Below are 14,531 nucleotides of genomic sequence, written 5' to 3'. Positions count from 1 at the left end.
TAATGGCAAAGGCACCATCTTTTGAAGACAGATATAGAATTGATATGTTGATAGAAAAAACAAAGAGACCTAAAATTTTCAAACAGAGAATGTCTTTTGTGTGCACTTGAGCTATGCGCAATATGTTTAGGAGTTGTAAACCACACAGAATATTCTAAATAAGCTAGGTCAGTGCTGGCCTGAGGCAGGTACCCCCTAGCCTGTCACCTTGGTGGCCTCAAACACAAGTTTCAGCAGCTTCACCTGCCCCTGAGGTGGCCTCATAGTCCTGCTCTTAGAACCTCAAAGCTAGGCAAAGTTGAGTGGACTACAAATATGAGCAAGGTCACAACTCCCTGAAAATTAGCCGGTGATTAATTGATGCTTCATTTCATCAGGCTGGGAGGGAACAGACTCTTCAGCACGGACACATTTAGCAAATTGGCCTGAGCCCCGGCTGACTGACCTCATGACAGATCCGATGATGTTCTACCTTCTCTGGGATTTCAAGACAGGTAAGCAACTGGTGGAGACGACAGAAAGGTCAGTGTGCAGTCTGATTGAGGGACGAGAAAACACTCCCCTTAAACATTCCACTTAGACTCAGATCCTCCTTGTCACGGGTGACAAGGCTTCAAAGCCGATATTTAAAAAAAAATTAACACTGCAGTCGCAGGTGGGTTTAACTCCTGCACGCCTTCTGTCTAAGTGGTAGGGCTAACCTTTTCCTTTAGCTTCTAATTGCCCTACATCTCCTTAACTCGTGATAATGTGGCCAACCCTGCTGGGATGGGTGTTGACTTTGGGAGCCTCTAAATGTCAAGATTTGTAATTATGATTGTGGGTGTATTAAAATCACAAAGAATGATTCCTCGCTAATTGGGGCCTGAAGACAGGAAGCCTGGGGTCCTTGTTCTTTGCTTACAGTCACAGGAGGTGTGTTACCTCCTCCAGGAGCAGTTTCATCCTAGGTCTTATCTTTAATTGTGGAAAGATGGTCTTTGTCAGTCAGTTGTAAAATTTTAATGTTAGTGCAAAATGCCTTCCTAAAATATCTAAAACGTATTCCGTAGGCATAAAAACTATGATTGCTAAGTCAAAAATTAATATGTACCAAGCCTACTTATTGGCCAAAATGGAATCTAAGTTTTGAAATGAGGACTGGCCCCAAAAATCCAGGTTGCTATGACCATCCACAATAACTTCATTTCAAAAATCAGTCTTCATCCCAACACTTTCTAAACCAAGCGTCTCTTGTTTACATCTTGCTACTTCCAGGGATAAAGAAAAGTATGGGAGCAAGAAGGCATTGGGGGGGTCACAGCCTCCACCAGTGCCCTCCAGCCAACTGTGTATGTGCTATGTATATCTTGGAGATTGTGGTGGGGAAGGGACAGAGGGAAAATAAACAAAACTTTAAAGGATGTGGTTCCAAGACTTCTGCAAACACACAGTAGAAAAGATACACAGGATCAGCTCAAATCCCAGAAAACTACTGCTACAATGTTTGTTTTTCTTCTGGTCTTCTTTTTGAAGTATTTATATATATATACACACACACACACATAGATAGATAGATACATCTTAACATTACATAAACCATACTGCTGCTGCTGCTGCTAAGTCGCTTCAGTCGTGTCCAACTCTGTGCAACCCCAGAGACGGCAGCCCACCAGGCTCCCCCGTCCCTGGGATTCTCCAGGCAAGAACACTGGAGTGGGTTGCCATTTCCTTCTCCAGTGCATGAAAGTGAAAAGTGAAAGTGAAGTCGCTCAGTTGTGTCCGACTCCTAGTGACCCCATAGCACACAATTCCATTTTCTGATATTCTCACTTAGCATTTTCTTGTAGGCAATCTTCTCTAATTTTAGTTTGCAAATAAATAAATAAATAAAATGAAGAAAATTCATGACTGGATAGTTCATAGCATAATTAGCCATATTATAATTTAGCTTATTCCGCCATTCTGGATGCATGAAAGCAGAGGTTATTTTTGCATAGTACTATCATTTTCTCAGTCTTTGAAGATTTTGCAGACAAAAATCATATCCTCTTGTTTAAGGTCAATTTTTTGATTATTAGTTATATTGAAAATATTGTTATAAGCTATTTTTGTTTCTTCAATGGATTCTCTCTTCATACCTTATACTTTTCATTTTCCTATTATTATTTCTTATCAAAATAACTGAGCTATTTAAATACATTAAGTTTGTCTTTTTTAACTTTTCAAATTTTCTTTTTGGCAATTTATCTTTTTTTTTTTTTCATTGTATGGTATTCCATTCACTTAAAACCTTCCTGTAAATCTTCAAAGGTCCCTTGTAAATAGGTACTCACCTGGAACCAGTAATACTTTATGATGGCAAATAGTAAAACAATGTTGGTTTCATTTAATTTACTACTTTGATAGTCCCTTAAGAGAGAGCAGGTGGGAAATGTTTTGATTGATGGGCCTTTGGTTTTTAAATCATCATTCATATTCTAAACAAATACAGATGGACAGAAGCTATTACAATGAAGAAATCACAAATAAAATTTTAATATTTCAATGATTTTATAATCCAAATGTCTGTCATTATTTTTGTAAAATCCTTATGTTTAAATTCCATATTTACTTTGTTATTAAAATATAAAAATATAATAAAAGTTGTTCAAAAATTTTTGTTATTGAAGGCTCTAAAATTCTCTTATTTTTTATCCCCCAGACAAGAGATATTTTTAGCTTTAATATCCTTTAACCTGTCTTCTATATCACCTACCATCAAGGTATCAATTATGTTTATTGCTTTCCTGTAAACTGTCTCCCTGTCCCTAATTTTGCCAAGGATCGAAAACTCTAGAAAATAATTATTTACAGTAATAATGTGTAAAAAGTAAGGTATGCATGTCTTTAACTCTCACCCAAGTCTCCTTTTCATTGTTTATTTAGAAGCATAATTGTCATAGGTAAGCTGACATTGCCCTAATGACTACTGGCTAGGTAGCTCCATTTCTCTATCTTACCAACATACTCTGTTATATTCTGTCATCCAATCTGTTCTGTCAGTTAATACCACCTTCAAATAAATTTCAAACTTAATGACATTCATTTCATCTACAACATGGAAGCTGCATGGCACTTCTTAATGAGTCAGGAAACAAAAATTCTCAGAGAGTTAATTTGTTAAATAAATATGAAAAGGTCTGTTTATAAATACACGCAATTAACTTAAAGATATAAACCTGGGCAAATTCAATCCATCCTATAGACAAGCTAAGTAAGTGGTATGTCAATAAGATAGTAATAGAAGTCAGGAAAATGATGTCAGAGGTGAATAAATAACAGGGTCATTTTAAGTATAATCCAGTTTAAGGGATCCACTGGAATAAGGAACAAGTTTGCAGTCCCACTATGAGGATACTCTTACTACGGAATGGGTGAGACCTGGGGATTACAGTGTGGGATCATTAAACTCATGAATCTAGGCCCGAGTTCGTAACTTCTGGGGCCAAGTGCAGAATGAAAGCATGGGGCCCTGTTCAAAACACTGAAAGAATTCCAGGATGGCAATAGCATGGGGCCCTGAGGAACCGCACGGGTCACATACCCATAAAGTTGGCCCTGCTGGAATCATAGACCTTGCTAAACTTATTCTGGTTTCGTTTTTCCCACATAATCTGATTGAAATTTGATATCCCACATTATTCTCTCAACAGAGAGAAAATCTGCTGGCTAGTGGATATGCAATGTCTAGTTCCCTTGGCAGGAATTATACATTTGTTTATAGTCCTGAGTCTGTTTAGAGTCTAGTTGAAGTCAGAATCCTTGAATCAAGTCAGTCTGGAGCAGTGAGAAAGCATACGTTATGGAACTGCAGTGCCTGGATCCTGTGTTGTGGTGGGCGGGGCTGGGAGTGGAGGGAGACTCAAGTATTATACGGTTTCTGGCGAAAACTCTTCTGTAAACTCCCTCTTCTTCAAACGGTCTTCCATTTGAAAGTCTAGTTCATATTTATTCACTTAAACGCAATACTGGCTTGGAAGATAGCTTAAATCAAAGGGAGATGCTGGAATGTTTTTTCTTTTTTTTTCATTTAAATGAGAGCACTATAACTATGTAATGTGAGAAATGTCATTACAATGGCAGTCATATTACAATAAATAAATGTATCCTTTCTCAGAATCCACAGTAGTTGGGAATCTAGACTCTGGAGCCAGACTGAAGTCGCTCAGTTGCGCCCGACCCCTTTGCGACCCCGTGGACTGTAGCCCACCAGGCTCCTCAGTCCATAGGATTTTCCAGGCATGAATACTGGAGTGGGTTGCCATTTCCTTCTCCAGGGGATCTTCCCAACCCAGGGATCGAACCCAGGTCTCCCGCATTGTAGGCAGACACTTTACCGTCTGAGCCATCAGGGAGCCGGACTATGTGAGTTCAAACCACTTTCTAAATGTAGGGAAGTTATGTAGTTTCTCTGAGCCTCAACCATTTATCTATCTTGAATAATAAGGAGGATAGTAGTAGACATTTATTGAGCACTTATTATTTTTAAACATATAATAGCAAACTGTATTATCTCAGGTGTTTTTCATATGCCTCTAGAGGTTGCTGCTGTTTTCTGTTGGTTAGTCTCTAAGTTACATTATTTTTTTCCCCATAACTAGGGACACTGAAGGGTTAGATGGCTTACCTGCCCAGTATGTAATAAAGCCAAAATCAGAAGCCCATCCAATTTCAGCATCTCCTCATTATTCTGAGCCTATCTTTTGAGTTGTTGCATTATTGATAAATGAGACACAACTTTGCAGAGTACCTTGCCACAAAAAATAAAGTCCAGCCCCTAGCTATTATTACATTTATCATTGTTATCATTATTTTTATTATTGATCAAAATCCCTATTCATACTTAACACCCAATTTGTATCCTGAATAATATCTGGTATCTAAAGATTAAATATGTGCCTAATGTAAGAATATACCTTAATATTGTCTAATTAGAAAAAAACAAAGTCAATGGAAAGAGACCAAATAATTCCCACCCAGAGCAATACTGGACTGAATATTTGACTAATAATATAGACTTGATTTATAAAACTTTCAGCTATGAAATTAAAAGATACTTGCTCCTTGGAAAGAAAGCTACAACAAACCTAGACAGCATATTAAAAAGCAGCGACATCACTATGCTGACAAAGTTCTGTATAGTCAAAGCTATGGTTTTTCCAGTAGTCATGTATGTGGATGAATCATACAGATGTGAGAGTTGGACCATCAAAAAAGCTGAGTACTGAAGAATTGATGCTTTCGAATTGTTGTGCTGGAAAAGACTCTTGAGAGTCCCTTGGACTGCAACAAGATCAAAACAGTCAATCCTAAAGGAAATCAACCCTGAATACTATTGGAAGAACTGATGCTGAAACTCCAATACTTTGGCCACCTGATGTGAAGAGTTGACTCATTGGAAAAGACCTTGATGCTGGGAAAAATTGAAGGCAGGAGGAGAAGGGTGTGGGCAGAGGATGAGATGGTTAGATAGTATCATTGACTCAATGGACATGAATTTGAGCAAACTCTGGGAGATAATGGAGGACAGAGGAACCTGGCATGCTGTAACACACAGGATCACAAAGAGTTGGACGTGACTTAGCAACAATAACAATAGACCAATATCTGAAAAATGTGACTTTTCTTCAACATTATATATATATATATATTAAGTAAAAGATATAATGTTATTAGTAGGTGTATCATCAGGACAAGTGATAAGCACCAAATGAAAAATTAACAGAAAAACAAAGATGTTGATGAGGATTTAGAAGTTACTAATTATAGCATACCATTTATCTCACGGTTTGTATCTAGTTTCTACTCACAGAGTATTGACATTAGGACTAGGAGAAATAATTCTCATCCACAGAAATATTAATATAATCTTTGTTGTTGTTGTTCAGCCTCTAAGTTGTGTCTGACTCTTTGCGACCCCAGGGACTGCAGCATGCCCGGCTTCCCTGTTCTTTACTGTGTCCAGGAGAGTTTGCTCAGATTCATGTCCATTGAGTCGGTGATGCAATCTAACTATCTCATCCTCTGGAGCCCCGTAAAACATACTTCAGACAGAAACTGCTTGCAGAAACTGTATTTCGTAACAGCATGTTTGGATGAAATGGAATGGAGATGCTGTCTTCTGTTAGTATCCTTCACACAGGTTTCATGACTGGAAATGCTGTGCAGCATTTCTCAGAAAGTACCCTAGAAAGTCTGTACAGTTAATCAGCTTTAGAAAGACTCCACTCTTATAATTTATTTTGTTTTTATAGGAAAAAAAGACTTGGAAATGTTCCTGTGAGACATTGAAAAGTACCAAGATCTGTCAAGGATAAACATGTTTTCTTCCCTGAAGCCCTTAAAGTCAGTGAAAATGGTTTCCAATAATGAATCACCAAATGAAAAAGCCCTATTTTTATTGGACTGAAATTCATAATTTCTATGAAACAAGAGGATAAATGCAATGTGGAGGCAAGCAACTAGTAGAGGACACCTGATTCTGCACTTAGGAAACCCCATGGCTCAAATACTGCAGTACTGGGGAAGAGTCTGGGGAGACGACGGCATCCTTTTTTTTCTTTAATATTCACATTCAGTCTCTGTGTACTAGGGAAAAATTGTTTTAAATTTGTCCATAACTAAGAGCTTTTTGGCAAAGGTGAACTATTTATCTAGTCAAATCCAAACAGAAGTCAAAAGTAAGTGCATGATGTAATATGCAAATTATTTTCAACTAATATAGCTAAACTTGACAAATGTGAATCACATCTCACACATCTCTAAAAGTCTTGCTTCTAACTTGAGGGAAATATCATTTATACGTAGCTGCCAAATACTATGTCCTCACTAATTTAATAAGCAGGCACCATTTTCCCTACCTTTGAAAATTTATGTTGGTCTTTGGATGGGTTCGGCTGCCTTTTTAAATCTAGTGGTCTGTGACCATGGAGAGCTTTAGCCAAAGGGAAAATGACTCCATAAATCCACATAGGCTGTCCTGATTTAAATTATAGTTTGAAGGCTTCAGGACTATATGAAAAGGCTTTGAACAAGAAAAATTAACACACACCAACACATATGTACTGAAAGTCATTCTATTTTACAACAGAAAGCATTCCTCAAGCTTTAGACGATATGGATTTGGTAATACCCATATAGACTTGCTACTTAATTATCAAGAGATTTGTTCAAAATATGGCATTATGAAGTACATGAGTATATATAATAATAGGTTTTGATACAAAATATGATTAGGGTATTTCTCTTCTTGATATTTCATAAACTAATAAACCTATTCATTACAGTGTCACTGGGAAGTAGATTATGTTGCTTTAGAAGATGGCATGACACTTTTCTTTAGAATTCCTGTTAGAACTCTTGAAATCAACAAAGGTGTCATTTCATAACCTCACAAACTTAACTGACTGGTAAAACACAGAAAAGAAAATCTTGAGATAGTAGATTAGCCATTTTTCTAATAACTGATTATTTTAAAATAACTGAGTGCTGGAGAAACTGAATAAATATCCAAAGTCTTACAGCTAGTTAATAGCTAAACAAGGGTTTATACTCAAAGGCTCATCTGAAGTTACAGCTTTAAAAACACTTGCATATTATTAAACTAGGTATTGAGTTTTCCTATGCACCAAGTTTCCACCATTCTGCCTTGGTGTATAGTCAACATACTAAACTTATTATCAGTTTGCCTAGCTCCTAAAATCATTAAACTTGAGACTCCTTGTCCTATGTCTGAATAGAATACATGTGTTTGTTTTTTCCATTCTATACTTCTCCCATGATTAAAATGCAATTATCAAATGAGACAATAAACTTCTTGTAAAGACTATAAATTCATTATCACTGACAAAATATATGATGCTTTTTATAGATAGAATTCCTTCCTTAAGCCAACTGCTTGGCAACACAGGCAAAATACACATGCAGAACAATGCCCTGCGATGGCTGATTTTAGGTAATACCTTGACTGGGCCATGGGGTGCCCACATATTTTGTTAAACATTACTTCTGGGTGTGTCTGTGAAAGTGTTTCTGGATGAGATTAACCCCTGAATCAGGAGACTGAGTAAAGCAGATGGCTGTCTCTAATGTGGGTGGGCCTCAGCTAATCTGTTGAAGTCTTGAATAGAATTAAAAAGACTGAGTTGAAAGAAACCCTCTCTCTTGCCAGTTTGATCCGGGACATTAGTCTTTCCTGCCCTTCATACTTGAAATGAAACATCTGCTTTCTTTGGGGCTTCAGCCTGCCAGCTTTCAGTCAGGGATTTATACCATTTTCTCTCCTGATTCTTAGGCCTTGTAACTTGGGCTGGAACAACATATAGGCTTTTCTTGGTCTACAGCCTGTCAACTAAAGGCTTGGAGACTTTGCAGTCTCTGTTATCATGTGAACCAACTCATAATAAATTTCACATATATGTGTATATGTGCGTATACACACACCCACACCCTATTGGTTCTGTTCCTCTGGAGAACCCTGACTTTAAATTAACACAGCTTCCTTACCCAGAAGTCAAGCAAAATCAATGTTTTAGGACAAAGCCTAAGACCTAGAAGCAAAAAAGCCATCTCAGTTCTTTACAATGATGCACAGCTTTTAAAATGATCAATTATGGAATCTCCAAGCTAGAGTTGATTAATAGGGAAAAAATAGCAAGAAATAGAAGACCTCCTAGATTCAAAATATGGAAAGCTGAGCTAAAAGGAAATAGAGCCACACTCAAAAGGAGATGTATAAGCAGCATGTTCCTAGCCATAACTCGGCCACAGTGAGCAGGGAAAGATTCCATTCCATTCAGTAGAGCAGAATAAAAACCTATGTAGCATGTGTCTGTTCCTACCTTCAAGAAACATTTTTTGAGCACCCATAACACACCAAGCACTGCATTAAAAATGGAGGACATAGCCCCCACTTTCAAGAACCTATCAATTGAGTAGTAAGAAGGGCAGATGGACATGAAAGTCAATATAAACGCTGACATGTGATGAAATAGCTGAATGAGCAAAATGCCAGGACAGGAAGAGAGGGGGAAGAGTCTCTGTACATTGGCTGTGAAGCTGTTAAAAAAGGTATAGAGGGCAGATGACATTTAAGCTGAGCCTTAATTAGCATGATTTCATAGGATGGCAGATCAGGAAGCCCTTCAAGGCAGAGGGAACAACACAAACAAAGCCTGGGTGGAGGAAATTGCAAATTCACCATTTGTGAAATGCCAACCAACTAGCTTGATGTGTTTAGAGTGCAGGTCCCTGGAGGTTGAGAGGAAAAGAAATAGAAGAACAAAGGCTGGACTGAAAGGTTAGAGACAGGAAATGAAGGACCTTCACTGTCTTGCCCACGGATATGTTTCCCACAGTGTGTACTAGGTTTTATGACTTTATAATATTTGCCTATGCTTGTTAGATCTTCAGTCCTAGAAATGACCCTATGAAGAATTTTACCTTAAATCTTCTGGGTAATAAGATTAGATACAAACAGATAACACTCTGCACAAGTGGCATCCTGCATGCATAGCTCCTTCATATATAGTTTGGATTCTTGTAAATACACAGCCTGGGTAGTTGAATTTTGAGTCACCTGACATATGCAATTGAAGTTACTCCCCATGGACTGCCTGTGTGAGTTATGGGGTGTGTGCAAGAGAAAGAGATGGTGGGGGAAGGAGGAGAAAGACAGGCAGGTAGGCCTCATTAGGTGAAAATCATTCTATCAGAAACTGAAAAAGCTTTTCAAAATACAGCTTGTCTATGTTTAGAAAGCTATTATTTTAATTGAAATATAACTAAGTATGTATTATCAACCTTAAACATTTGGATTGTAAAAAGATACAATTACCAAATAGCTGATTATGATGGGGAGGTCAGCCAGGCACTTTGCCTTGACTGCCTGCCAGGAAGAACACTGGGCTAAATGTGAGTCCTTCTCTCAAAGAGTAGGTTTCACAAAGGGATGGAGGTGACCAGACAGCTTTCCTGCAAGTGCGAAGCCCGCGGGGTGGGGGGGAAGCTGGCATCTGGCAGCTTGAAGGATGGCTGCTTACTGCAGGGCACACCTCTCTGCCCTCTCAGGTATCCTAGGGGTATCTGGGGGAGCCAGTGATAGGGAGACCCCCCCCAAGAGTCCTGTCTTCCCCTGCACCATGCAGCTCTCTCTCTTCCTCAGAGGTCACCACAGAGCGCCCAGTCACTTGCGCTGCCTTATTTCATAGGACCAACTTGAAAACGGCACCCTGCTTTCTCTTTTACTATTTACACTTCCTAACAAGGGTATAACTTTAAAAAGTCAGCCAGCTTCACTCTTGTTGGTTGTTTGAGTGATTTCATTTTCAATTTGTGTCAACTGTTTTATTCTTTCTGTTGTGTTTAGTTTCTATTGTCTTTTTTCCCCTATTGTCTCTCTTTCTTTTCAATCCTGGTTTATAAAGTATTTTCCGGCCTCCCCAGTGACTCAGAAGGTAAAGATACTCCTACCATGCAGGAGACTTGGGTTAGATCCCTGGGTCAGGAACATAACTGGGAGAAGGGCAGGAAACCCCATTCCAGTATTCTTGCCTGGAAAATTCCATGGACAGGGAGCCTGGTGGGCTACAGTCTATGGGGTTGCAAAGAATCAGACCCAACTTAGTGACTGAATAACAGCAACATAAAGTATTTGCATTACTCTTAGCTAAGTTTCCTTTAGGTGACATAATGTTAAATGTGTAACCTCCTTTTCTACTTTCACTAGCTAATTGCTAGCATTCTTTCTAAAGTCCTTTTCCTAGTTTACTTTCCAACCTCAATTTTGTAATATTTTCCTGTGAAATCTTAACCTCTTGTGTTGTATTTTACTTTGTCACTTCTGCAGTCCTGCAGATACAAAGGATAGTATAGGGATAGCAACAAAGAGAACATTCTCTCCAAGATGGATTTTCTCCCCACTTGCCCAAAGCAGTCTCTTTACCTTCCTTATTGGATCCTTCAAACGCTTTTGTTAATATGGAGTCCAATTAAATACAATATATTCCAAACTAGGGAACTTAAGAAACCTTACTGCTTGTTTTCTCACAGGACAAATCATTCACCTCCGTTATGAGCTGTGCCACAGGCTCAGTCGCTTCAGTCGTGTCTGACTCTGTGCGCGTCTACAGACTTACAGCCTGACAGGCTCCTCTGTCCATGGAGTTCTGTCCAAGAGTACTGGAGTGGGTTGTCGTGTCCTCCTCCAGTGGATCTTCCCAACCCAAGGATCAAACTCATGTCTCTTAAGTCTTCTGCATTGGCAGCCTGGTTCTTTACCACTAGTGCCACCTGGGAAGCCCATTATGAGCAGTTGCTGCTGCTAAGTCGCTTCAGTCGTGTCCGACTCTGTGCGACCCCATAGACGGCAGCCCACCAGGCTCCCCCGTCCCTGGGATTCTCCAGGCAAGAACACTGGAGTGGGTTGCCATTTCCTTCTCCAATGCATCAAAGTGAAAAGTGAAAGTGAAGTCACTCAGTTGTGTCCGACTCTTAGCGACCCCATGGACTGCAACCCACCAGGCTCCTCCATCCATGGGATTTTCCAGGCAAGAGTACTGGAGTGGGGTGCCATTGCCTTCTCCTTATGAGCAGTGGTAGGATCTAAAAAGCTAGCACATATCACTCCTGGGAAAGGGGCAATATTAAACCAGAGCATACCCCTGGTGAAAGGATACTAAATCAACTCCCTAGGGTGGCTGGAGTACCACTGGCAGTTCCAAGGGAGAAGGCTCAATCCAGAGCTCAGGGTAGGTAGCATCATGAATTCTCTTGTGTAGCCACCCAACCACCTCTACCCTGTAATTTTCTCATCCCTGGTCACAGGAAGATCTACCCAGCATATGGGGTATCTCAAGCCACTTTCCTTTTCAAAGAGAAGCCATTTGGGTTTGAGAACAGCAGAGAGAAACTGGATCTGTGATCATCTCCAAACAAATGCACTTATTTACCCCCCCCTCAAAAAAAAAATGTCAAAGATAATTTTTAAATTTAAAAGAGGTACATTTATATAAAATGTAAATTTTCTTAATCTGTTGTTTAACAAAAATATAATAAAATTACATTGCAAAGAAGTCAAATGTTGTGTAAAAAGAAGTCTGGAGATTTTTTACGTATTTTTCTATATATATTTTCCAAATATTTGTGCCAGTCTTAAATCTTATTACCATGGATCATAGGAAACGGGACACAGAAGACTGTTTCTATCCGCAGGCTCTGGTGACCAGCACGATGTTTGTATTACCACTTGTCCTAGGTGTGGTGTTTTTGTAATGTTGGCCTTTAAAAAAGAAAATTAAAGCTTTGTTAAGATGTCCGAGTAGGCAGAAAGAGAAGAGGGCTTTTCTCCCACTCTGCTCCTCTCTTGAGAACAACTTCAATAAAATTCAGAATTCAGAAATGTTTCGAATGTTCTCAAAAAGGCTGTGATCCTTCAGAGTCCTATCAATAAATCAGTTCACAGAATCTGGTAGGGTTTATTTATCTGACTGGACCTAAGGAATTTGTACTAAATCACTACATTTTTTGAAATATTGGTTCTCGAATGAAATATCAAAACAGAGTGAGAAAGACAAAAAAATATTCTGACCTGACATCTTAATGCAGCGTTACTATAAAAACAGGGAAAGTAAAAGTTATATTTCCAGAGACGGCTAATTTTAACAGCAACTGACAACAAAATAATCCTTTCATTTTAGTAACTGGTTTGTAACACATATTCTGCTTTGCTTATTACATCCTACAGAAGACTGACTTACATTTGGAAGAATCCAACTTCGTCCAGCTGTACAAAACGGTAAGTACTAAATAATTACAACTCAGATTTTTTTTCACATATTTGAATGTTACCTGAAATGAATGTCCAAAAAAAATCTAAACACTGAGACATTCCCTGAATCAAAATTATATAAAACCAATGTAGATAAACATTTAGGAATGGCTGTGTTCAAGTTCTGTATTGTACCCCATTTTAGATCAAATATTCCAGTAGTTCCATTCGACATTTAAAAGATACACAGGATATGGATATATATATATACACACACACACACACATATATGTATATTAAATATACTCAGAAGGTGATAATAACGAGAGCTCTAAAAAATCAAGTGAAATTCAGTTTTTGAAAATCTCAAATTATTTCTTCACCACTCTGCGCTCTCTACTCATCATGTACAGCATTTAAAAATGCCATCAAAAGGAAAATAAATCTTTCAGTAAAATTTCCTTTAAATGGAACCAAAGGTTAAAAGACCCACAATGGAAGCCCTGAAGCACAAAGGATGCCAATATTACCTTAAGCAATTTACAATGAGCTTTAATTTACCCATTTAGAAAACCTGATTTCCATAGGAAAGGTGCAGAAGTCATAAATCTTGTCCTGCTAGGAAGTCTAAGAGGGAAAAACAAAACAAAATTTCACCAGCTTTTGTTCATTAACTCTTTCATGTTACTGATAGCTTTGTTGTTAGACAATGTTTTGAGGGCATTAATTAACATCCTAATAGATTATAGCTTTAGATCTATTTAGAGACAGAGATTTAATCAATTTAGCTATGTAAAAAAACTTGAAAAATATTTTGTGTTCTTTGAAATGTATGATATTAAAGTCTTTTCATTTACACAACAAGATGAATTTAAAATTAACTCCTATAAAACAGAACACTGAATATAGCTCTCAGTTCAGTTCAGTCACTCAGACATGTCTGACTCTTCACAATCCCATGGACTGCAGCACGCCAGGCTTCTCTGTCCACCACCAACTCCTGGAGCATGCACAAACTCATGTCCATTGAGTCAGTGGTGCCATCCAACCATCTCATCCTCTGTCATCCCTTTCTCCTCCCGCCTTCAATCTTTCCCAGCATCAGGGTCTTTTCCAATAAGTCAGTTCTTCGCATCAGGTAGCCAAAGTATTGGAGCTTCAGCTTCAGCATCAGCCCTTTCAATGAATATTCAGGACTCATTTCCTTTAGGATGGACTGGTTGTATCTTCTTGCATTCCAAGGGACTCTCAAGAGTATTCTCCAACACCACAGTTCAAAAGCATCAATTATTTGGCGCTTAGTTTTTTTTACAGTTCAACTCTCACTTCCATACATGACTCCTAGTAAAACCATAGCTTTAACTAGGTGGACCTTTGTTGGTAAAGTAATGTCTCTGCTTGTTAATATGCTGTCTATTGGTCATAGCTTTTCTTCCGAGGAGCAAGTGTCTTTTAATTTCATGACTGCAAGTCAACATCTGCAGTGATTATGGAGCCCCCAAAATAAACTGTCACTCTTTTTATTGTTTCCCCATCTACTTGCCATAAAGTGATGGGACTGGATGCCATGATCTTCGTTTTTTGAATGTTGAGTTTTAAGCCATATTTTTCACTCTCTTCTTCACTTTGATCAAAAAGGCTCTTGAGTTCCTTTTCACTTCCTGCCATAAGGGTAGTGTTATCTGCATATCTGAGGTTATTGATATTTCTCCCGACAATCCTGATTCCAGCCTGTGCTTCATCC

At 38.6% G+C, this 14,531-nt stretch overlaps 1 protein-coding gene across 6 annotated transcripts in view; it reads right to left on the bottom strand.

The window, feature by feature from the left end:
• The window catches only part of PARD3B (par-3 family cell polarity regulator beta), a 1,152,086-nt gene that overhangs the window by 705,633 nt on the left and 431,922 nt on the right, over positions 1-14,531 (bottom strand). The window contains exon 1 of one of the 6 annotated variants that reach the window (XM_044924799.2): positions 12,186-12,205. The exons of the other annotated variants lie outside the window; for them this stretch is intronic. Within the exon in view, the coding sequence (XP_044780734.1) occupies positions 12,186-12,188 (3 nt within the window). The 5' untranslated portion in view covers positions 12,189-12,205. Of the gene's footprint in view, positions 1-12,185; positions 12,206-14,531 lie in introns of those variants that run through there. 6 annotated transcript variants of the gene reach the window in all.

Source organism: Bubalus bubalis, chromosome 2 (assembly GCF_019923935.1).
Source record: "Bubalus bubalis isolate 160015118507 breed Murrah chromosome 2, NDDB_SH_1, whole genome shotgun sequence".
NCBI lineage: Eukaryota > Metazoa > Chordata > Mammalia > Artiodactyla > Bovidae > Bubalus > Bubalus bubalis.
The sequence above is the reverse complement of the archived record's forward strand: the minus strand, read 5'-3'. Positions and strand labels throughout refer to the sequence as shown.